At 40.5% G+C, this 22,500-nt stretch overlaps 1 protein-coding gene, 1 long non-coding RNA gene and 1 pseudogene across 10 annotated transcripts in view; all 3 read right to left on the bottom strand.

Annotated features, from left to right (window-relative positions):
* The window catches only part of LOC138058286 (uncharacterized), a 187,620-nt gene that overhangs the window by 17,179 nt on the left and 147,941 nt on the right, over window positions 1-22,500 (bottom strand). For 8 of the 9 annotated variants that reach the window (XM_068904210.1, XM_068904211.1, XM_068904207.1 and 5 more), the window contains 5 exons: window positions 8,079-8,342; window positions 6,185-6,297; window positions 1,958-2,016; window positions 850-1,022; window positions 1-313 (listed from right to left, as the gene is read on the bottom strand). The exon at window positions 1-313 is cut by the window's left edge and continues 5 nt beyond it. In XM_068904210.1, coding sequence (XP_068760311.1) covers window positions 1-313; window positions 850-1,022; window positions 1,958-2,016; window positions 6,185-6,297; window positions 8,079-8,342 — 922 coding nt within the window. The remainder of the gene's footprint in view (window positions 314-849; window positions 1,023-1,957; window positions 2,017-6,184; window positions 6,298-8,078; window positions 8,343-22,500) is intronic. The other variant, XM_068904204.1, reaches the window with a different exon arrangement.
* On the bottom strand, window positions 9,978-18,395 carry LOC138058311 (uncharacterized). The gene is made up of 2 exons (XR_011133849.1): window positions 18,068-18,395; window positions 9,978-10,506 (listed from the first exon to the last, which is right to left on the bottom strand). It is a non-coding gene; the product is annotated as an uncharacterized lncRNA (long non-coding RNA).
* LOC138057558 (uncharacterized) lies at window positions 10,573-14,605 on the bottom strand (annotated as a pseudogene).

Consider the following 22,500-nt stretch of genomic DNA (forward strand, 5'->3'; position numbering starts at 1 on the left):
GTTAGCTTACGTGGCTCAAGTGTTCGGTGACCGGATTCTTCATTGAAATTTGAACCATACTCGTTTACAGCAGCAACACTAATCATGTACGTTGTTTCGGGTTCCAGGTTTTGAATCCTGTAGCTGTATTTATCTCTTCCTTCTGATGCTGGTATGTCACTCGTCGAAACATCCTTCGTTTGGAATCGCCTGTGCTGCACCTTATAATCATAAACATCGAAGTATTTTACGTCTTTAGGCGGAATCCATCGAACGCTTAGTTCGTCTGACTTTACATCAAAAATTTCTACGTTCCGTGGATCCGGAGGAGGTGCTAAATCAAAGAAAAGAGATAGATAGTATCTTTATTTATCATTATATGGCAGCAATTCTCAGGCTAAATGGGGTACTCTGATTGGCTGGTTTGAGATAGAGAAAAGGGAATCGATAGCCTAAAATTTCAGCTTGTAAACGCAGTTTATTATGTATGCAAAACACGAGTTTAAATATCTTAAAACCCAACACTCATGTGCTGCATATTAATTCAGTCGCGTACAAACACATTGCATTCTTAAACTAGTGAGTTTTTGACGTCATTTTCTTCTCGATGCAGCTCTCTCAAGATTTTAAAGTTAGTAATGGCAGACCATTAAATAGGAAAATTCCAGTTCAAATAAACAAATGCCTTTCTGAAATTAAGGCTTAAAACTTGGGTCACTCAGTGTTTAGTTAACATAGAGTTGAAATCCAAACGAAAAAAACAAAAAACAAAAAAAAAAGATTTGATAGTACCACTTTCACACTAACTGTTTTGTTTTACATGAGGATCATACTGACGAAATGCGAAATTCTCCATTATCGGTGACTCACCCTTAATTTCAACGTCTGGGGAGACCTTGAGCCTCTCTACATATCCATTTTTAGCTTCAGCAATAATCCTCTGCCCAGTTTCGGCCTTCTTATCTGTTATAGTTGATTCGTTTTTGGGATCAGTAGCCACAATTATAATGATAACCCGAAAATCCACTTTTACACTTCCTTTCCTGGAAGATAAAATGCATATCACCAATTGGCTTACGTATCCACAACAACGACACCAACAACGCGAATGTGATTCCCTGGTTTTGTATGGCGCAACCCTACTGCGCATAATTTCTTGCGTCATTGGCGCGCGCACGTTGATAAAATGGCGGATTTTCACTGACGCCGAGGAATGGTTATTTTCTCCTGAACGAGCAAGGTGACCCCGTCTTTTTACTGGTGTTATGTACTAATAATATGTACACGGAAAACCTATTTTAAGGAGAAAAAAGTTGGATAGCAGACGTGGTAGTATTTATACACAAATGACTTGAAAACTGCATTTGGAGCCAGACAGTGTGAGTTGATCATGTAGCGGTCTAATTTGCTTACTTTTTTTTTCAAGATCGAGCAATTTAAAGTCACTTTCCTGAAAGAATTTGACCCGGATAAACAAGTTGGCTCAAGTTTTCAGCAATAGCTAGTAGCTTTTGATACATAATTACAATTTTTCCGGTTGATCAAGTCTCGAACGCTTCTTTCGTAATTCGGTATTAAAAAAAAAAAAAAAAAAACACCTAAAATGAAGGACATGAGCGCGAAATAAGCACGGTCACACCATCTCTTTACTGCATTTTTTCAATGCCCTGTGTATGAATATTAATTGTGCCAAGTTTGTCAGAAATCTGGATAGTACGTCATTTTCAAGGGAATTACCTTAAGCGAAATGGAAAAGTGATCCGCACAATTTACGCAATTTTCTCTTATTGACACCTGAAAATTCAGGTGGCCTCAGCAGTTGTCTACAAGACATAATTCCTTAAAGTTTCCAAATACGTGAGAGCATGAACTTTTAATAAGCCGATAACAAAAGCTGGAAGATGAGCAGGAGAAAAAAAGTGTCTGAAGAACGGTCAAAGAAGACCAAGTCGCCTAGAACAAAAAATATTGGACTTACGTAAAATTCAGCACCTCCGTTCGCACATAGCCTGGAGTATTCTTGTACACTATATCCATCTGTAGTGTAAAATCAATAGCAGTCGTTGATATTAGGGACCTTTGGATTAAAAGGACGACTGCGAGTGCAAGATTTCCGCTCTGAGCACGCGCACTTCGAAGAATGCTGACCTCCAAAACGTATGCACATGCTCAGTGCGGAAAACTCACACTCGTAGTCGTGCCTGTCCTCCGATCTAAAAGGTCCCTATTATCCGAACGATTTACTTCTAAATTACAAGACTTAACCTTTAGTCTTCATAAAGGGCCACGCCGGACCATTTATCTAGTCAATGGTGGGAGGGGAGATAGATAGATAGAGGGTTTATTATTACTTCTCAGCCTCACGGCTGAATTATGTAAGATTTGCAATGGAACTATAACAATAACATACAATAATATAGTAAAAATCGATGGATAACAAGACAAATTTAAAAATATTTACAAATACTTTGAAAATATTAAATTTACGAAAATTCAAAAGTTCTCACAGATTTGTCAATAATTAGACCATCGCAGCCATGGCGTACATGAAAGAGTTCCTTGCCCGATTAGTTTTCAAATTGGGCACATAAAAACTGCGTTGTTTCCTTAAGTTGTAACTATTGCTGCTGCGAGTTGAAGGCAACAAGTTTCTAATCTATGATTCGGGTCCAAAAAGATGCTGTTAAAAAGGGTGTGACAAAGCTAATCATGGTGTTCGCTCAGAGGTAAAATCCCCGGAACATCCAACCCAGTGTTGTAGCTGGGGCCTGGTACTATGATCGATATGGTGCATTTCTCGAAACGTACTAGTTCCTTTTTAAGATACTGGGAAAAGGCATGGAGAGGGAGTGGGTGGGGGTTTAGGAATGCCAATGCAATTTCTACGTCCACTCCAAAACCATACCCCAGAGCTCTTTTGGCGCGCGCGCGGAGCACCACTGGTAAGAAAAGATGGTAACCAATTTGGTCCGTACGACCATGCGACCACCCCTCCGTGTATGCCAATGTGTCCAGTATCACGTGACTTTATCGCGGGCTCAAGTTTAGATCTCATCGAGATGGCCATACTCCAGCTAGTTCACAGCGTACATCTTTGATATTGGGCATCCATGTTATGGTCAATTGACACCCGTCAAAACAAGGTATCAGCTGACTAGTATCACGTGACCATGTATATATCTCAACAAGGTCAGCTTTTTTTTTTTCATTGCGTTTAGATCCCAGGCTCAAGTCAGTTTAACGTATTGTAGGAACAAAATAACCCGGGAGCCCCACTATATGGCTTGGCTAATTCTGTATATTATATTTCACTCGAAAATATCCTGCAAAGGTTGGTCAAGACAACGTGAACATAGGCGTTGTTGCTTGCAATATTTCGGCTGGCCAACACCAGCCTTCTTCAGGTTTATTGAATGGATAAATGCTAGTAACAAGATCTTTATATTTACCGGAAATGACATAAAAATGCTACGTGATGTGTTATAAAAACGGAAATGCATAAAAAAGAGGAGAGAGAATAATACATGATAACAAGATGAAAAAAACAAAAGAAAATTAAAAGGTAGCTAAACTAAATTACATTTCATCTCTTCTGTTAAGGCCTGCAGGCTCCAGTGTTTTTCCTCTGTGTACGAGGAATGCCTCACGAGCCTTTCTGATGGAGTCACGACTAGTGTGTAGTTGTTCGTGCGGTATAAGGATCATGTGATCCTCCGCATGACCACTGGTCAGGAAGTGTCGTGAAACCGCAGTGGGGGTATAACTACAAAAGGGGCCTAATGTAATTTACATGATTCAGTGCACTAAATGTAATCTTCAGTACATCGGAGAGACCAAACGTCGTCTTAAAGACCGCTTTAATGAACATAGGCGACCTATTATAAGCCCCTTTTGTAGTTAAGCCCCTTTTGTAGTTATACCCCCACTGCGGTTTCACGACACTTCCTGACCAGTGGTCACGCGGAGGATCACATGATCCTTATACCGCTCGAACAACTACACACTAGTCGTGACTCCATCAGAAAGGCTCGTGAGGCATTCCTCATACACAGAGGAAAAACACTGGAGCCTGCAGGCCTTAACAGAAGAGATGAAATGTAATTTAGTTTAGCTACCTTTTAATTTTCTTTTGTTTTTTTCATCTTGTTATCATGTATTATTCTCTCTCCCCTTTTTTATGCATTTCCGTTTTTATAACACATCACGTAGCATTTTTATGTCATTTCCGGTAAATATAAAGATCTTGTTACTAGCATTTATCCATTCAATAAACCTGAAGAAGGCTGGTGTTGGCCAGCCGAAATATTGCAAGCAACAACGCCTATGTTCACGTTGTCTTGACCAACCTTTGCAGGATATTTTCTATTTTAAAGTTTTTTATGGTGTGGTCACGATCTATTTTGATCCAACGTAGAGCAAGTTTTGATCGTACACGGTTTTTGCAGTGGTTTAATCCTTAAAAAGTTATATTTTACTCGGTCTAATGCCAGACAATGTTACACGTCAATAAAGAACTTCGTATATCTAGGCAAAAGGTTTATTAAGTGTATAGGACAGATTTTTATTTATTTATTTATTTATTAACCGTGGCAGGTGAAAGATTATTTTTTTTGAGATAAAAACCAAAAACTTCCATACCGGTTTTTATTCTTTGCCTTTCTACCTTCTAAAAATCGGAATTTTGACTTACGGGGGATATAAAACAGCGCTAGTAACGAGACTGGGAGTAGCAGAATCGTGACGTCAAAAGAGAACAAAAATTTTCCAGGGCCCGAATAAACCAATTTCGATATTACATTGTAATATTCATTCCTAAACAAAAGGCATGATCTCGAGGCTGTGGGGAATAAACTCATACAAATCCTTCTATTTATTGCCCAGAGCCTCGAGATGATGCCTTTTGTTTAGGAATGAATTATATTATATCGAAATGGGGCTATCTTCCTTTTGTTTAGATTGAGAAGTTGCTGAATTGAAACTGCTTCCGAGATGCGTTGTATGCTAAAGACAAAGAAACGAAAATTTCTAGCACTAAAAATACATGCTTTTCTGTCTTGACGTCACTGGCCTGCTATTCCCAGTCTCCTTACTAGCGCACCTTTTTTTTTGCCTCCTAACCAGGCCACATTTTTCCATCTTACAAGATCCTTTTTTCGTACGTTACTCAACGATACTCGATAGCTCTTTCCCATATTACAAAAAGAAAATAGGTCATGGAATTGATTTTTGAAATATTTATCAACAACTGGATTTTAGAGAACTTTTTTTAGCAGTTCGGGATCGTTGTCAAGGAAACAATAGAGAATGTTAGAATCGACGACTCGTCCCGTCAAGTTGGTCTGCAACGAAAACGTAGCGGAAAGTACGAGTTTGTCAAAAGGAAATTGCTACAGTATTTTCTGCTGCCTGAAAGTCGTATTATATGCTTACCTAAATACGTAGAGCTCGACTTCGAGAACGAGTACTGTACTTGTTCTCGTACTTACACTCGTTGCCGATCCTAACATTCTCTATTTAGGGCCTCGCTGACACACTTTAAAAAAAGTTGCCCTACAATAGTTTTAAACGACGGAAAAGAAGGAAGGGATCTCGATATTGGAAAGAAAAGGAAATAAGCTTCGACCCTAAAATTAAAATCAAATCTACGTTGTATCGGCTCTTGATTAAAATATTTAGTTTCTAAAATTAAGAAAGGTTCCTCTTTGCAAAAATAATCATAGTGTTACCCTCTGAAAAACCCAAGGATAACCATATCCACAACTTACCCCATACTAAAACTCAACAACTCGGTAAAATAAAAAAAGAGTTTTATGATTATATACTGAGTTGTAAAATCTTGTTCTTAAAACTATAAAGCATGTCTGCGCTACCAGTAGGCCACTTTTGATATATTAAAATTCAGATTGAAAGAGAGATTTGGAGGACAAAGACAGAGGAAAGTGGATGATATGCTAATATCTTTCACATTCATTCCAACGTGTTTCCATTATTTTGTCCTCTCTGCCTCGTTATCAAGCCCAATATTGACAATATTGGCAATTTTCTCAATACGAGAATAGACCTATGGCAATTGAAAGGTGCATTTAAAAATAGTTTTGTTTTAAAGAAGCTACTTGAAAATGTAGATTGCAAGAGTTTAGTGTATCAACATAATGGCAATTTTCAAATTATGCTTTCTTGCAGCCAGTTGAAACACTGTGCTTACCTCCGCCGTGAAGTTTTCCGCTGTTTCTTTGAAAATTTTTGATGATTTGTTCTGCAGCTGAGGTGTGTATTGGTAATTAAGGACTTTTACAACCATTTCCACTTTAACAAGTACTGTCAAGTGAAGGAAAAAACGAAATCAGATACGGTCGAGTTGAAGTTTACGTGATGGATTAGGGCTGATATGGAGTTTCGAAGGGATAATAAAAGACCTTCGGTTGGTCTTCCATTCAGCCTTCTTTCTTCGTAAAAATACAAAAAAAAAAAAAAAAAAAGAAAGATCTTATTGACTACTACTTCATCCAGCTTCAAGGTACTCCTCGGGTTTATCCAAAAAGGCATGCATGCGGCTTCATTTTGTTCGCGGGATTTATCTGTAGATAAACCGAGGCATAACTGAATTTTTTGTCAGAGTTTACAGCCAAATCCAAAATGAAATTGATGCCCCAGGATACGAAGTTCCGCCTAGAGTAGAGCATAAAATCATGGGGGTACGGGAGGATCTGTCACGTCTGGCTTGGCACAAGTCTGAAGGGTATGGAGTAACAGCCTGAGAGGCATAACAGTTTCCCAGACCTCAAATAGGGCAGGAATAGGTAAAAAGAGCCGGTTTTTTTGCTGTCCAAAAAGGGGTAATGGGCTAAATTGAACTTGATCTAATTCAATAATTCCGCTTTGATTAGCGATCTGACTTGCTGCCTTATAGATGATCGAAAGATGTAATTAAACCACCGCCAGTGCTTCTCGTATCATTTGAAAGGAAAGACACGAGGAAACCGTCAGGGCGAACCACAGGCGGCCGAGCTTCAGTCAGGTAAAATTTAAAGATCTTAATAAAAAGCCGTACTTTATTGCCCTCCATCTCGCAGACAAAATCACATTTTTCCTGCATCAGTCACTCTCAAACTCCGGGGATGGCCACTCGGATAAATTTACTTCCCCTCGACCAAGTCTTAAAGTCCAGCGAGTATCTATTGATGAGAAAAAGCAAAGAATGGCTCGCTTTCGAAGAATTTGGGCACGGCAAGTTATGCGCATGCATTTACTAAGCCTCTCGATACAGTGAGCGCACTTGGACGCGGCCAACCTTTTAAGGAGCCCCAAGAGGGTGAGCGCACGGTTAACAAAGCGAGCCTCGAAGGATTTGAACATCTGGATATTCATCTCTGTGTCGCAACAATAGATACTCGCTGCACCTTGGAGAAGCAAATTTATTCGTTTGGCCACCGCAGGAGTTTGAGTGTGATGCAGGAGAAGTGTGATTTTATCTGCCAGATGTGAGGTAAGCCAGCATTTCCTAATATATTTTGCTTCGAGTGACAGCCGGGGAAGCTGAAAAATCGCTTAAATCGAGTTCAACTGGGCAAATAATCGCCCAGAAGCGAGCGAATCACCAGGACAATAAAGTAAACGGCTTTCTATTGTGAACTTATGCGTGTAATAATCTTTTAATTTTTGAGTCCTTACAATTTTCACCCGACTGAGGCTGGGTTGCCTGCGGAGGAACTAATGTTTGCATCAACTAATTTTTTTTTTTTTTTTTTTTTTTTCACGAAAAAAAAGATGTTGCTATGTTTGTTTCAAGAGAAAAAGAAAAGAAAGAAATTTGGCAACGCTTACTTTCTAGTTTGAATTTTCGCGGCCGGGCGCCGTCATTGTCATCTTGAATAATTGTGATTTGTAAACATTATATCAGGTATTAATTGCGGTGGCTTTTCTTTGTTCAGGTGAACCTTCCCTTTAAGGATATTTTCCAATATAATTTATGTGTGACTTACAAATCCTGGCCAACGCTCCTACGCTTACTCTCTGGCTCTTTTTTTTTTTTTTTTTTTTTTCTTCTCTCGAGTGGCTTCGTAGGTAAACTTATAAATAGAAACCGAACAATCACTCACCTTTGACGCTAACATTGAAATTGTACTGTATCTTGTCATGGTCACTTTCACAAATGAATATACCAGCGTCTCGAACGGAAGCTGAGGTAATGCGAAGCTTGGTTTTGTCATCTTTCAAAACGCGCGACTGCGTTTCCACAGCTTCACCGTCTTTACGGGACCACTTCGGCGAAGGTGCCTCTTTTGATGTCGTGCAGTTAAGAGTGACATCTTGCTCTTCGGTTACGTTTACGTTCACATCTATTTTAATTACTTTCCCATCGGCTAACAAGAAAAATGATATAGTGGACAACAAGCAGTGAATATTGCAATGTCTCACAAGGATAAAAGCATGCGCTCAAGCCCATTCGCTGAAGGACTACATGTTCAACCGGTGATTTAGCTTAGAGTTTCACCCTATCACAATCTTACAGAGAGATAACAAAGAAAAACTTTCTTGTCTGTGACAGCAAAAGTATGCCAATGTCGTTTTGCCTTGTAGTAATCAAGAAAGCGGTATGTCTCTCGATGGTTTTTTTGTTTTTTTTCCTTTCTTTCTTAAAAGCGTCTCATGCAATCTTTTAACAACAGAAAGTGCATAATCTTTCAAGAGACTTGTCACCTCTATCATGATGCCAGCTTGGGCATTGCATACCTACATCCGGACATCTGTCATAACATGTCTTAAAAGCGTCTCATGCAATCTTTTAAGAGCAAATATTGGACAACACTGAGTAGGACTTGAAAGTGCATAATCTTTCAAGAGTCTTGTCACCTCTGTCATGATGCCAGCTCGGGCATTGTATCTGGCGATCTTGAAAGAGTAATCTTTCAAGTGTGTAGTGAGGCAAGATCTGTCTTGGAAGAAATAGCTTCTTTCAAGAGCAAATTAAACGTCCCTGAACCACGGAATCTGGCAACGGTAATTACTTCATAAATTTATTAGTTATGACTAATCAAAGTTCCTACCAGTGCCATGATATTTCGGTCGCGTGCATTAGGCCAGTTCTGAGACCCTACATCAGTAAAGTAGGCATGCTCATAGAAAACGAAAATTTCACAATGTCAGGAAAAAATACAAAACAAAATATACTTATCTCGTCAATAATCGCTCCTGGTCAATCCAACACCGTGCAAGTTCTAAAATGGCAAAATCATCATCATGACTATTATTATAGTACATTTGATTTTGGCAATAGCACGCCCCTCAAGCCGAGTTACAAAAACATTTTGAGGCTTCAGAAGCAACGTCAAGCTATAATATATAGGCTTTCAGCCACACCCTACGAGGCAGCCCTCCAATACCTGCTGAGCGCGACAATTTAGGGTTTAAACAAAGTTCATCGTAAGGAGCCCTAAAACTATATTTTTTTTTAAGACTGTAGAACTTCGATCTACGTCCGGGTTAACAAATATGGTCTGAAACGAGGTATCGCTGCCATGCTGTGCTTTATGTTCATCAAAGTGGAAGCATGCATACACCTTATTCCAAAATGGCCACCATTTTAAAATTCTTTTGTTTGCTTGCAAATTAGCCCTTGTTGCCTCGTTCAAGGTTTAAATATTCTTTTGGATTTTAAGTTTAAGAACGAGGCAACGAGGGCTAATTTGCAAGCAAACAAAAGAATGCTAAAATAGCGGCCATTTTGGAATAAGGTGTATAGCGCTGAAGAGAAGACCTATGAAGATACTTTTGTTCGCAGCCAACCTACCGACTAACCTCCCATCACGAATCCTGGGCCAAAAGTAACCGGCTCTCTTACTGATTATTATTGAGTGAAAGATAGTGACTAGCGGGGAAAAAAAACAGGGTTTTTTACTTTAACTAGCGTGGTTAATCAAGGATTAGTGAGGTTCGTTCCATTCCTCTTTTATCATCGACGAGGCATTTGAAACTAGTTCTTATTATGGGGACAATCGTTTTGTATCCTTTTCTTGTCTTTATTCAGTAATGAAGGTATCACACAAGAAGTATTTTGACTGTTATTAACGACATATAACCTACTTCAAATGCAAAGAAACAAACTCTTTAAACATGCATAGAAGATCCATAGTAGACGAAGCAGTGAGTCGAACTTCTCAATACAGTTTCCGATATCCACTTGACTGGCAAGACCCTGAGAATTCGAAAATTTTTAAAGAATTCTCATAGCGGTACCTAGCAAAACAACTGAAAGCTAACCGTTTTCAAAGTGGTACTTAAACCTAAATATTGTTAGATCAGCGCGGTTTAGCCCAGAAACACGATTTCTTCTTGAACTGTAACTGTGATTCTGCCTGTTTTCATTATACTTGACCCAGGCGCCCATCTTCCAAGGGCATCGGTAAGCTTGACCCACGCCCCCATCGTCCAAGGGCATTCTGAGATATGGAAACAAGTCTGATCGATACCCAGGGAAATCCTGTGAAACTGGCACGATTGGAATGCGTTCTCCTCGAGCGCAATTGCCTGAAAACGGGAAATACCATAATACTCATTGTTTGTCCACTCAAATTTTAAATAAGTATTGTTTCCAATTTCTCTTGGGACTTTCCAATGGTCCCAAGAGAAAACAAAACCAAGGTTAATCAAAATTTGAATGGGTAAACAAAGAGTTTTATGGTGTTTTACGTTTCGGCCAATCAGTTTTTGGGGCAGGCTGACTCGGCTGCCTTCACTAAAAGGTGGTAAATTTCGATTAACTAATGGTTTGGGCCAAACTTCGTTTGAGCAGGAGCTGATTTTCGTTAGAGCGCTGCAAGCCTACTCACATGAATAACTTAAGATACGAAAACGCATTAGACTCTCCATCATTTGGACCTTTTGAAGGACAGAATGCATTAATTAATTAACAGGAAGTTAATGCAGCTGTGCATGTTGCTTGTTTGCATCACGAGAAAGACATTAGTCAGCACAGCTTATATGGCTTGCAAACCCGTCACGCAATCTAAGCCAAAATTTACATTGAAAACCAAAATTAAAATAAAAGGCGAGTAAAGGGATTGGCGCGGAAATTTATCTTCGAAACGTTTTCCGAAGAACAGTTGTCGGAATACAGTAGCTGTTATTCTTATGCAAATAAGTGACAGCGAAATCAGCAGTTAGCTAAAGTGTTAATCAACCTAATGAGCTTCACATTCAATGGGCAATTCAAGCCATGTGCGGGAAATTATCTCCCGGTACTGGTTCCCGATCAAAGGACTTTGTCTTTCTGATTAATTACGTTTTATTTTACTCGATTACAACTTCAAAACCTACTACACTCGTTCGTAGTCCAACTAATCATTAAATCTAAACCAAAGCATTTACATCAATAGCTTTTATGCGGCATCGAAATACAATATTACTGTGGTTAGCAAAGGGTTTGCGGTTACCCTTACCTCATCAATTATCATAACACAACCACTAACGTATAATTATTCTTTGTCTTCTTTACATATGTTCGTTATCAATCTCATGCATTGTTCATTCAGTAAATAAATGCAACGCTTTGACCTGCGTTGCACGACAATTTGACTATTATCAGACACACTCCCCCCTTGACTCAAAGGGGTCAAAACATAGTACACTCGGCCTGTCAAGTGAAATCACGCGTGTGTGTACGACAAAACATACAAAACAATTAGCAATCGATCATAGCTCGCGTTAGCCAACGTGAATCCAGCGCAGCCGCGCGCGCGGGTCTTTCTATACCTACGAGCTCTTCGTTCGCACTCCCACCCGAATCTACACCATACCGGATGTTACTCCTCTCACCTGACATACCACGAACTTCCAAAGGGTAGATCTTTTGCAAGGGTCTGTTAAAGAAGATAGGTTTCCCTTTGGTAACAAGTCTTAATTTGACACCTCTTACCTTATGATCTTTGCCTACTATTAGTTCTTCTACCTTTCCCATCTTCCAATTGCTTCTCTTTACGTTGTCTTCGTGCACTAAAACCACTTCACCTTCACTTACCTCGTTGTTGCTTTCCCCCTTGTTACGGTGATGTTCTCTCAAATCGATTAAATATTCTTTACGCCAACGATTCCAGAAATGTATTCTCAGCTTCGCAAGATACCTAAACCTCCTAAGATACCCGGTTTCGCTTTCTTCCTCGTTATCTCTTGTTTCTTCGGGCAAATTTATCAACCGACATCCGTAGATAAGATGAGATGGAGTTAGCATCTCGGCTTCCACTTCGTCATATTCGTAGGTCAAAGGACGAGAATTCACGGTCGCTTCCAACTCTGTCAAAACAGTTAGAAGTTCATCCGCATTGAGCTTGGCCTTTCCGAATATCTTTCTTAGACAACGTTTAACAGTGCCAATCAATCTTTCATAAAATCCTCCCCACCATGGAGTCCTTTCCAAATTGAATTTCCAGTCTATTCGATTAACTTCTAGGTGCTCCTTCACTTCTTTGCTGTCACGCATCCTCTTTAACAACTTTGCAGTTGCCTTAAAGGTTTTTGCGTTGTCTGAGATGATTAATGATGGGGCTCCTCTTCTAGCTGTAAATGTTCTTAAACATCGCACAAATGTAGTCACTGACAGATCGGTTACCAAATCTAAATGCACTGCAAGTAAACAAAACAACATAACTTTTAACCATTTCCCCCGTGTGCAACTTGACAAACAATGGCCCTGCAAAGTCAACACCTATGTTAGCGAATGGTGGAGCTTCCTTTACTCTGAAATCCGGTAAAGCCGCTGTTGGTGGCTCTCTAAATGGCTTACCCTGCTCCCTTTTGCAAGTCACGCATTCTCTCAGAACCCTTTCCACAACCTGCCGGCCCTTGGGCACCCAAAACCGTGACCTAAGCTCTCCAAGTGTCGCTCTAACTCCTCCGTGGTGTACCTTTCTGTGGCATTCTTCAATGAGTAGTTTTGTAAGTTTGTGATCTTTCATGAGGATGATGGGCTGCTGTGACTCTACGTCTAAGTCAGAATTCTCTAACCTGCCCCTGAACCTTAATACACCCCCACGTTCCTCCAATTTCAATTTGTAAGCTAGTTCCTGGTATGATTTGTTATTCTTCAATTCTTCTTGACAAGCCTTGATCCATGTGTTTTCTGTTGCAGCTATTTCGTCTCTGTGAAGTGTGCCTGTTTTCCGCTCTTGCCCTTTTTTACTTGACCATAAATTAAACACGAAACGTTCAACCCACGCTGTCACTCTCAACAGTCGTCCATACTTACTGAAGTTGTTTATGTAAAACACCTCCGTGACACCCGATTTTTTCGTCACGCCTGCCACTGTCACGTTAACCAGTTTTCTCTCTTCGTTGCCCTGAGCGGTGTCACTGACCTCTGAATTTGGCCATTCATTTTCTGGTAGGGGTAGCCAACTAGGACCTCTCCACCATAGGTCACGCTCTATCAGTCTTGGTGCTCTCTCACGCCTTGAACCAATGTCCGCTGGATTCTCTTAGCTTAGGCAATACCCCCATTTGTCCTTCTTAGTGACTTTGAGAGTTTCGTTAACCCGATGGTGGACAAATTGTTTCCACTCCCCATTGTTTGTTATCCACCAAAGAGCTGTTTTGCTGTCTAACCACAAACGCACACTTGATATTCTGACTTCCCCTTCTAAGGCGTACTTAACGGTGTTCATGAGCGGAGCAAGACTTTTGCCCGACATTAATTCCGATCGTGGTATCGTCTGCGCCTTCAGAGGGGTTTTCTCGTCTTGGATGTTAGCAACGTTGGAGTGATGCTTCCAGAAATTTCACACACGAAATAAATAACGGCGCAATAGGCCATTTTGCTAGCATCGGCAAATCCATGCAATGAACAATTAACCTTACCGTGGACTACTCCATAAACGAATCTTGGAACGTGAACCTCTTTCGCCTCCTTTAAGTCTCTCAACCATCCTCTCCAACGTTTCTCGAATTCGCCGGTTAACCTTTCGTCCCATTCTACTTTTCTCGCACATAACTCTTGGAATAAAACTTTCATTCCAACTAGCACTGGGCTCAGTAAACCTATGGGATCGTACATACGTGCAATTACCTTCAGAATGCTTCGTTTCGTAACTGGCAATCCATCGGCTCTTTCCGCCACATCAGACAGCTCAAACACAAACAAGTCCAGTTCGCAATTCCACGACTGTCCGAGGACCTTCTCATTTTTCGAACTGGTGTTGGCTCCAATTGTGGCCTTGGCATAACTTTCGTCGGCACCTCTAACTCGTCCGTCAACACTTGACTCGCTACGCTGTTCACGTTGTGTTATTTCGGCTCTTAATTCTTCACTGTTTGTCAACCATTTCCTGAATTTAAACCCACCCTGTGCAAGTCTTGATTTCGCTTTATCGTGCAACTCACTTGTCTCCTGAATGGTCTTTTGTCCAGTAATGAGATCATCAACGTAGAACCTCCTTTTCATAATGCGCACAAACTCTGGATCGAGCTCAGTGAACGAATCCAAATGATACTGGAGCGTCGCATTGAGCAAAAAGGGCGAACAATTAACCCCAAACACAACACGGCAAAATCTGTAAGCGATAAAGTCTAATCGCTCGCTGTCAACACTTGTCACACACAGGAAACGCAAACAATCCCTGTCACTCTCATTCACCATGATATTAACGAATGCCTTCTCTATGTCACCGACTAACGCAACGCGACTTTCTCGAAATCGAATCAAAATATCATACAACAGTGGCGATAAGGCTGGTCCGATATGAAGGCAATCGTTTAGGGACACACCTCGTTTCCCTTCTTTAGCAGATGCATCATACACTATTCTTACCTTCGTCGTTTTTGCATCTTTGAGTACGACGGCGTGATGTGGAAACTAATGAACTCTGTCAGCTGCATCTAGCTCAGCCACTCTTTCAATTATTCCATTCTCTTCTTGCTCCCTTATGATGGCGTCATAGGTTTTCAAAATGTCAGGATTGTCTTTTAGCCTCCCCATCTGTCCCTTGAGACGTTTCATGCTGTTTTCGTAATTTCTCGGCAGGGGGCCAATTCCTTCTTTCCACGGAAGGGACACTACATACCTTTCATCATTGAAGGCGATCGCATCTTTCAACCCTTCATGAACTTCGTTTTCCTCTCAAATTCCAAGGGTTCCGAAGTCCCACAGTTTTCCCACGCAACCTTCTAATTCTCGATTATCTCCTTTGCGTTACAAATCATGTCACACAAAATTTACATTGATTTGCGAGTCTACGAAAAATCCTAGCACGGGCCCCGACAGGACCCAGCCCAAGCGAGTTTCCATTGTGACGGGGTCATTGGGCTCCCCCTTATTGTTCTCCCTTCTTGAAAGGACCAAAGATAATCTGCACCGATCAGCAAGTCGACTTTAAGGATTTGACTGTCTCGACTGACATCTGAAAACCACAAACCTTGTAAGTGGGGGTATTCGTTTTTCTTGACTTCAATGTGTTGCCCAAAGGTATTGATCTCGATCCACTCGCGTCTCTCTGCCCTCAACCCGGCCGATTGGACAGCTCTGGTAGTAATAAAGGATTTGAGGCTACCGACATCGAATAATACCCTCACCCTCGAACCTTTGTTTCCCGAAACGATTGCTTGCGCTGTTTGTAATGCAACCCTCCCCACCAAGTTCACGTGAAGGGCGGGACTAGCGTGGCTGGCACTGACTTGACAGGCATTTTGCGAGACATCAGGATGACTATTGTTCGCGCGATTAACCTGACACGGCGCTTGGTACGCGTTGTGACCCTTATAGCAAATTGAAATGTGATCACCCGGTTTGTTACAACATTTACAAACAATTTCGCATTTACATTCTTGAGCAATATGGCCCTTCTTAGCACAAATAAACATCTACCGTACTTACGAAACAAATTTCTTCGTTCATCTACGGATTTAACATTCATGCATTCCTCATGGGCATGTTTGCCTTTACAATACGCACAGAAATCGATCAAAGTTTTTGTTAACAGGGCGCTGGCTGTCGTGGGTCCGCCCCTATAAGTTACCCATGTCCTGCCTTTCGGTCTTCTCGTTCTTCATACAATGTTCTTCTCTCATTTCAAGTTCGCACAACAACTCCTGCAGCATTTTTTCCATCGTCCACTGCTCCTAATCTTTCCCTCTAGTGATTTGTAATCTAACAGTTTCCGGGAGCTTGCTCAAAATGGAAGAAACCACGATTCCTTCGTAGGTGTCGGCGTTTACTCCCAAGGCTTGAAGGTCTCGATGATGTCCTTCAACCGTCGATGTGAGGGCCAGTCCTGCGATGGATGTTCTCGCCCGTCCCATATGAAGTCCACGCAAATAAGAAAATTTATCAACGGACGATAACTTCGTATTTGTGTGAATGGCGCTCTCGAAACTATCCCAAAACTCTTATCATTCTTCTATCCTTGCGGAATTTTTTTTTCGTCTCCAACTTTGGTAACTTCACTCGAAGCGAGGGATTTTCATCGTTGCTTTGAAAGCCAGAAAGGCTAGCTCCAGAATGGCTGGTGGGGTCATCTGCTCTATTGGTGAGAAGGTCAGTTAACGAGATCACAAATGCATTTATTTCGCCTCTTATGTCCCCAGCAAGTTTAACCTCTTCGGTAATTTCGTCGTCCGTGACTCCTTCTACTTGTACAACGAGATTAGGATTTCCCCATCGATTTTCTTTGTTGAGTCTAACTGTTCTTCAAGTGTCCCTTTCAACTGTACAGCTTTAAGTCGCTGAGGCGTGTCATGGTCTTCTAACAGGGCCTTTGCTTCCGCTACTAGTTGTTTCAAGTATGCTCGGTGAGCTTTTCGTGTTCTACGTTTCAATTCCACAAGATCTTCGATGCTGAGCTCATTAGATGCTACGCTTCCTTACTTCTTTTCCATGCTAAAGTACCCGGCTCGAAGGACCAAGTGTGCAGGAAATTATCTACCGGCGCTGGTTCCCGATCAAAGGACTGTATCTTTCTGATTAATTACGTTTTATTTCACTTTATTACAACTTCAAAACCTACTACACTCGTTCGTAGTCCAACTAATCATTCAATCTAAACCAAAGCATTTACATCAATAGACACTGAATAGATTTTACGCGGTATCGAAATACAATATTACTGCGGTTAGCAAAGGGTTTGCGGTTACCCTAATCTCATCAATTATCATAACACAACCACTAACGTATAATTATTCTTTGTCTCCTTTACATGTGTTCGTTATCAAGCTCATGCCTTGTTCAATCAGTAAATAAATGTAACGCTTTTACCTGCGTTGCACTACAATTTGACTATTATCAGACAAGCCATCAATAGCAGTTCCTGCGAGATCACGAGGTCAGATTCTAATATTGTCGCATAGCTTTGGTTTGCATTCCGCAAATATTATAGTTGTCCAAATGAAACATGAATATCAGCTGTATTAAGAAATTTGCAAAAAGAGTAAACGGCATTTTTACCGCAAAACAGCGATGATGAATAGGTGTCCATGTTAATTGGTTTAGCAGAATACTCCTTCAGTAATACCAAGATTTACCTAACGTATTTGCCTTGTTGAAATTGTAAAATTCATTTGCTTATTTCTCTGCTTCAAACAGAAGAAACACCACAGCATTCGTATCCAAATCAAAACATACAGGAAAATAAACTCAAATGAAACAGGTAACACTTTCTTGTCTCGGTCAAAGAATGATAATAAGTATCACAACCAGTGACCCGTTTTACACAATTAATTGCCGTTCAATAGTATTACACGAGGAAAATAGACAACAGACAACGACATTAGGAAACCAAATGTTAGCTATTAGCACTTTTTTTCAAGGTACTAGTTAACAGCAATGCATCTGCGTTTCGCTGTTTGTGTTCATGCTCATATCGATGATGATTCATAAAAGTGTATAGAAACGGAAAGTTCGTATTTGATGAAAGCCTTCAAGGCGGCTACGGTCAAATTACAACCACGGTGACCACTGACAGAGCATAAAACGTCTACTAAAAAATGGTTGGACATCGCTTGTTGTTTCAATCTTTATCCTTTTTTTTTCTTGTAAATTAGCGAAACTTTTGCTTTGTTCCGCATAGAACATCGATTGCCCTTTTAATTAAGTTATGCTATTACTTACTCTCTGTCATAGCTGACTCGAAATTTTCCTCGTCTTCCAAGACATTGTACGATTGAGTTATACCTCGTTAACACGTACCCTGGTCTATTCGTACCTTGAAAACTGTAGACCTTGAAAGATACGAAGGATTTCCGGAAACGGATCCTCTCCCTTTCTGTTGCGAACTTCTTTACAAACAACAAGCGCTTCAGAACAACGACTGAAATGTTTGTCTGTAACCTTATTACGTGAGCTTATGTGCAGACATCCCCTCAGTTATCTTTTATTACAGGCTTGAATATAAGAAGGTGGATTTCGATCACATGTTTCCTCCTCAAACATTTTCTCTGTGTATGCATCCTTTGCTTACTCCTTTACCATATGACTGCCTACATAGTGTCTCCAATACTATTTGTGGAGAAATGTGTTATTGCTGAGTCAAAATTGAAGGCGTCAAGTATTTTTTCAGTGCCTAGTTCCTGGCACTTACGCAGGTGATCAAAAGCTGTTTTCTTCTGGTCATTGAAATATTTCATCGTTACGGCACTGTTACACTGTGATATGTTTCGTACAACTTGTCTCGCAATGTTTTGGAGACATTGTGGAGCAACAAGTTGCACGAAACATTTCACAGTGCAACAGCGCATTTAATAATTTAGCTGTTTTTGGAAACATTTGCTAGGTTGCTTTCATGTAAACATGCGCCAACCTCTTTGCCCTTTGTGTTGTACATAGATTGACACTTTTTTTCCGTTCTGTTATTGTTTTAGTTGATCTGTTTGATTATTAACTTCCGTTTTATGGCCACAGATTGTAGCCGCTTTAGGTCTCTGTTACGTCGTTGATTTAGAACTTAGGGTTAGTATTTCAATAGCACGTGCTTCTAAGCTAGTTTTTCAGAGTCGCATGCTAGGAGTCGTACGGAGTTTACAAGGAGCATCATTTGGGGAAATCAGGAGTTTTTCGTTGGCCTTCTTAGCATCCGGAGCACAGATCAGATGTAAGCAGTTTTCTTTTTTATATCTCGCTTCCAGTCTTGTAATATTAATTGTTTTAGAATTGTAATTTCATACCCCATTGTGACACATACAATCGGCTATTTCATTTGTAGTTTTTACCGTGAGTAATCAGGAGTACCCAACGAAACCGCTCCACAAAAAAGCCGCTCTGCAGGCTGTTTTCGAGCTGGCTGGCTGAAAAAAAATTTCAAGAGTGAGCTGGCTGGTCTTTGACACAAACCGCTTCTGGCTCACTGAGACATGACAAACGTTTTGCCTGGCTGGCTATATAAAGCTCAGATTCTTTTCCTGGCTAAGACATTGTTCACTTTGTCCACTGGCGTAAAGTTCTTTTAGCTCAAGCATGTAATTAATTGGACAGAGGAACGATAGAAAATTTCCTTTTAGTTTCTGGCCTCTATCAATCAAGATTTCGTCACGCAATGATCTCCTTCAAAGAGGCGGGCGCTTCTCATTTTTGCCTCGCCGTGAGAGACCTCTGCTAGCAGGGAAGCAGGATGTTTCGTAGTATTTATTTTGATCAGATTGTGGAAAAGTCCTTATGGAATGATCGCAGAATTTGATTTTAATTCCGTCCTTTGCAATTGAATTCAGTGTTTACCGAAAGGATTTTAGGCTACCGCCGTTTTGGACAACATCAAGGACACAAAACGAGAGAGGTAACGTGGACTAAAATTTCGCATGGAACTGTTAATGTTTAAATTTTGTATTTTTGTATATTGAATTACCTATCGTTGTGTCTCCTTAAACAAATCGCCATCGTTTCTTGAATAAGTACCGGTTTACCTTTCGGGGTTTTGTCAAAGTTCTGCCACCGGCACTTTAAGAAAAGAAAGAGAGACGTTGGGAATGGAGTTGATTAAAATTCTGCTACCACGCTCCATGGTTTTTCGTACAACTACCCAAACCCTAATGTGAATTAACAAAAACTTCGAAATTGAGAACAACCTCTCCAGAATATATTGCTCGTTCTTTAAGCCACGCGCAGATCTGGCAGATAGATATCCCGGGTAAAAAATCGATTGTTATTCATCCATAAATGGCTGCGCACCGCGGTAGTAGTCCATCTCACTCTTTCTCCTTATTCTCATTCATCAACTATGGACCATGGTGGCAGTTTATTTAAGTACCTTGTCAGTGAACGGGTAAGTAGAATTGTTCCATTTTTTTTATTGTTACGATCATGGTATTTTATTGTACGCTGGGGATGGTTCAAAGTACAACGCAACTGTTTTTTTCCAGTGTCGCTGCAGCTGCAAATATGATTACTCCCTGTTTAATCAACTTTTGTGGCATAGTTAGTAGAGGTATAACTGAAAAGGACAATTTTCTCTAAATGCATGCACTATGATTTTTTTCACTTCGATTGAGCCGCTTATAACATCTCCAATATCGATTCAACACTAACCTGACTATCACTGCGATCTAAGATAGCCAAAAAAATGCTCCAACTTCGCTTGCCTGGATATGTACATGTAACCGTGCATTTGCAAAGCAACAGAAGAGGAAATCACTGAGGAATAGTAAGCGTACAACGAAATATTTAATGAGAAAATTTGTAACGTCAAGAATTTAATTAGTTTCGTTTAAATTTCTTTAAACAAGCCGCGTCTCTCTTTTTTCCCGTAAAAACACTTATGCAAACGGAAACGCAACTGTGCCTCTTGTCTGAATTCTGCGTTCAAAATAATCGGGATAAGTTGATGATTTCACAGGGTTTAACCATTTGGTTGTGGTACGAAATTCCCTCAGAAGCAATGGCCAGTTACGAGTTACAGCAGTTTTATTTCACTTTATGACAGATACATGTCAAGCTGTGCAAAACTGTATACTCTTTTATTGGTTAAGACCTGAATGATAGTTTGGATATTTTAGAATCTCTCGTTTATTTTACAATGTCACTTAAATAGTAGCAATTTACATATGTTCGTAAATTTTGTGATTGTAAATTTTCCATGTTAATTTGTACGTTTCAAGCTTGGTACCTTGCGAGCCAAGGAGACTGGCGTTTCCTTTTAAGATAAAGTGGGCGCTTTTGTCGCTTTTCCGCCCGGTCATGTCAAGCAGAATTGATACTATGAAACCATTTTTTAATGTTCGTAATTAATTATAATTCCGGAGGGAGGTAAGCCTTAGTTTCAACCGTAAACCTTTTCAGTTTGGCAAAAAAATTTACCACTTCAAACTGATAAAAGTTTGTCAACTAAGATCCGCGCTTGTAGTTTGGACTGCAGGTCTGTTTATTTTCACGTCCCCATATCGCGTACGCTTTTAGAGGCGGCCGCCAACCGGATGCCAATTTTGTTTTGAGCGATCACCCCAAGCTTTGATTCCAGTGAACGCTATGAACTTGGTAAACATACACAAGCATCGAGAAATTTTTGGAATCGATCTTTCCTTAGAGAAAATTCAGATTCACAGCAAACTGGAACAAGACGTGTCCGTTCCTTCCTTTTACCAAGAATGAAAAAGGGTGGCAAACAGAAGTGGAAAAACGAGAGCAAAATAAAACTTGACCGCCATTGAAGACCACGTGGTACTTCGCTTCGCGATGTTCGTCTGTTCAGTTTCTCTATTTCTGTGTCTGCTCAGTTTCTCTGTTGCCTATCTCAGGGGTTTTATAGCACAAAGCGTTATTAGAAATAGTAATTTTAAGAAACAGTATAAAAGATAGGTTCGAGTTCCGTGGATATGTAATTCCACTTCACATAGAAAACTTGACAAACGGAAGTTAAGGTTCCATTCGAAACAGCACCGTTCAAAACCAAAGATAAACTTCATAGTCATAAAGTAAAATACTCCAGGCAAATCACACGACAGTCCGCTTCGAGAAATGAACACGCTGTCTTATTATTGTGCCCTTGTTGCCTTGGTTTCAGACTACCTGGATGTGACCTCTTATGAGCTTGCGTTGGTGTCTGTTACTCATGGTGCGATGACAGCACAATAATAATGCATTTTCTTTCCAAGTAAATCACACGATCGTCCGCTTCGAAAAATGAACATGCTGTCTTATTATTGTGCCCTTGTTGCCTTGGTTTCAGACTACCTGGATGTGACCTCTTATGAGCTTGCGTTGGTGTCTGTTACTCATGGTGCGATGACAGCACAATAATAATACATTTTCTTTCCAAGTAAATCACACGATCGTCCGCTTCGAGAAATGAACACGCTGTATTATTATTGTGCCCTTGTTGCCTTGGTTTCAGACTACCTGGATGTGACCTCTTATGAGCTTGCGTTGGTGTCTGTTACTCATGGTGCGATGACAGCACAATAATAATGCATTTTCTTTTCAAGTAAATCACACGATCGTCCGCTTCGAGAAATGAACATGCTGTCTTATTATTGTGCCCTTGTTGCCTTGGTTTCAGACTACCTGGATGTGACCTCTTATGAGCTTGCGTTGGTGTCTGTTACTCATGGTGCGATGAC

Source organism: Montipora capricornis, chromosome 7, assembly GCF_036669925.1.
Source record: "Montipora capricornis isolate CH-2021 chromosome 7, ASM3666992v2, whole genome shotgun sequence".
Lineage (NCBI taxonomy): Eukaryota > Metazoa > Cnidaria > Anthozoa > Scleractinia > Acroporidae > Montipora > Montipora capricornis.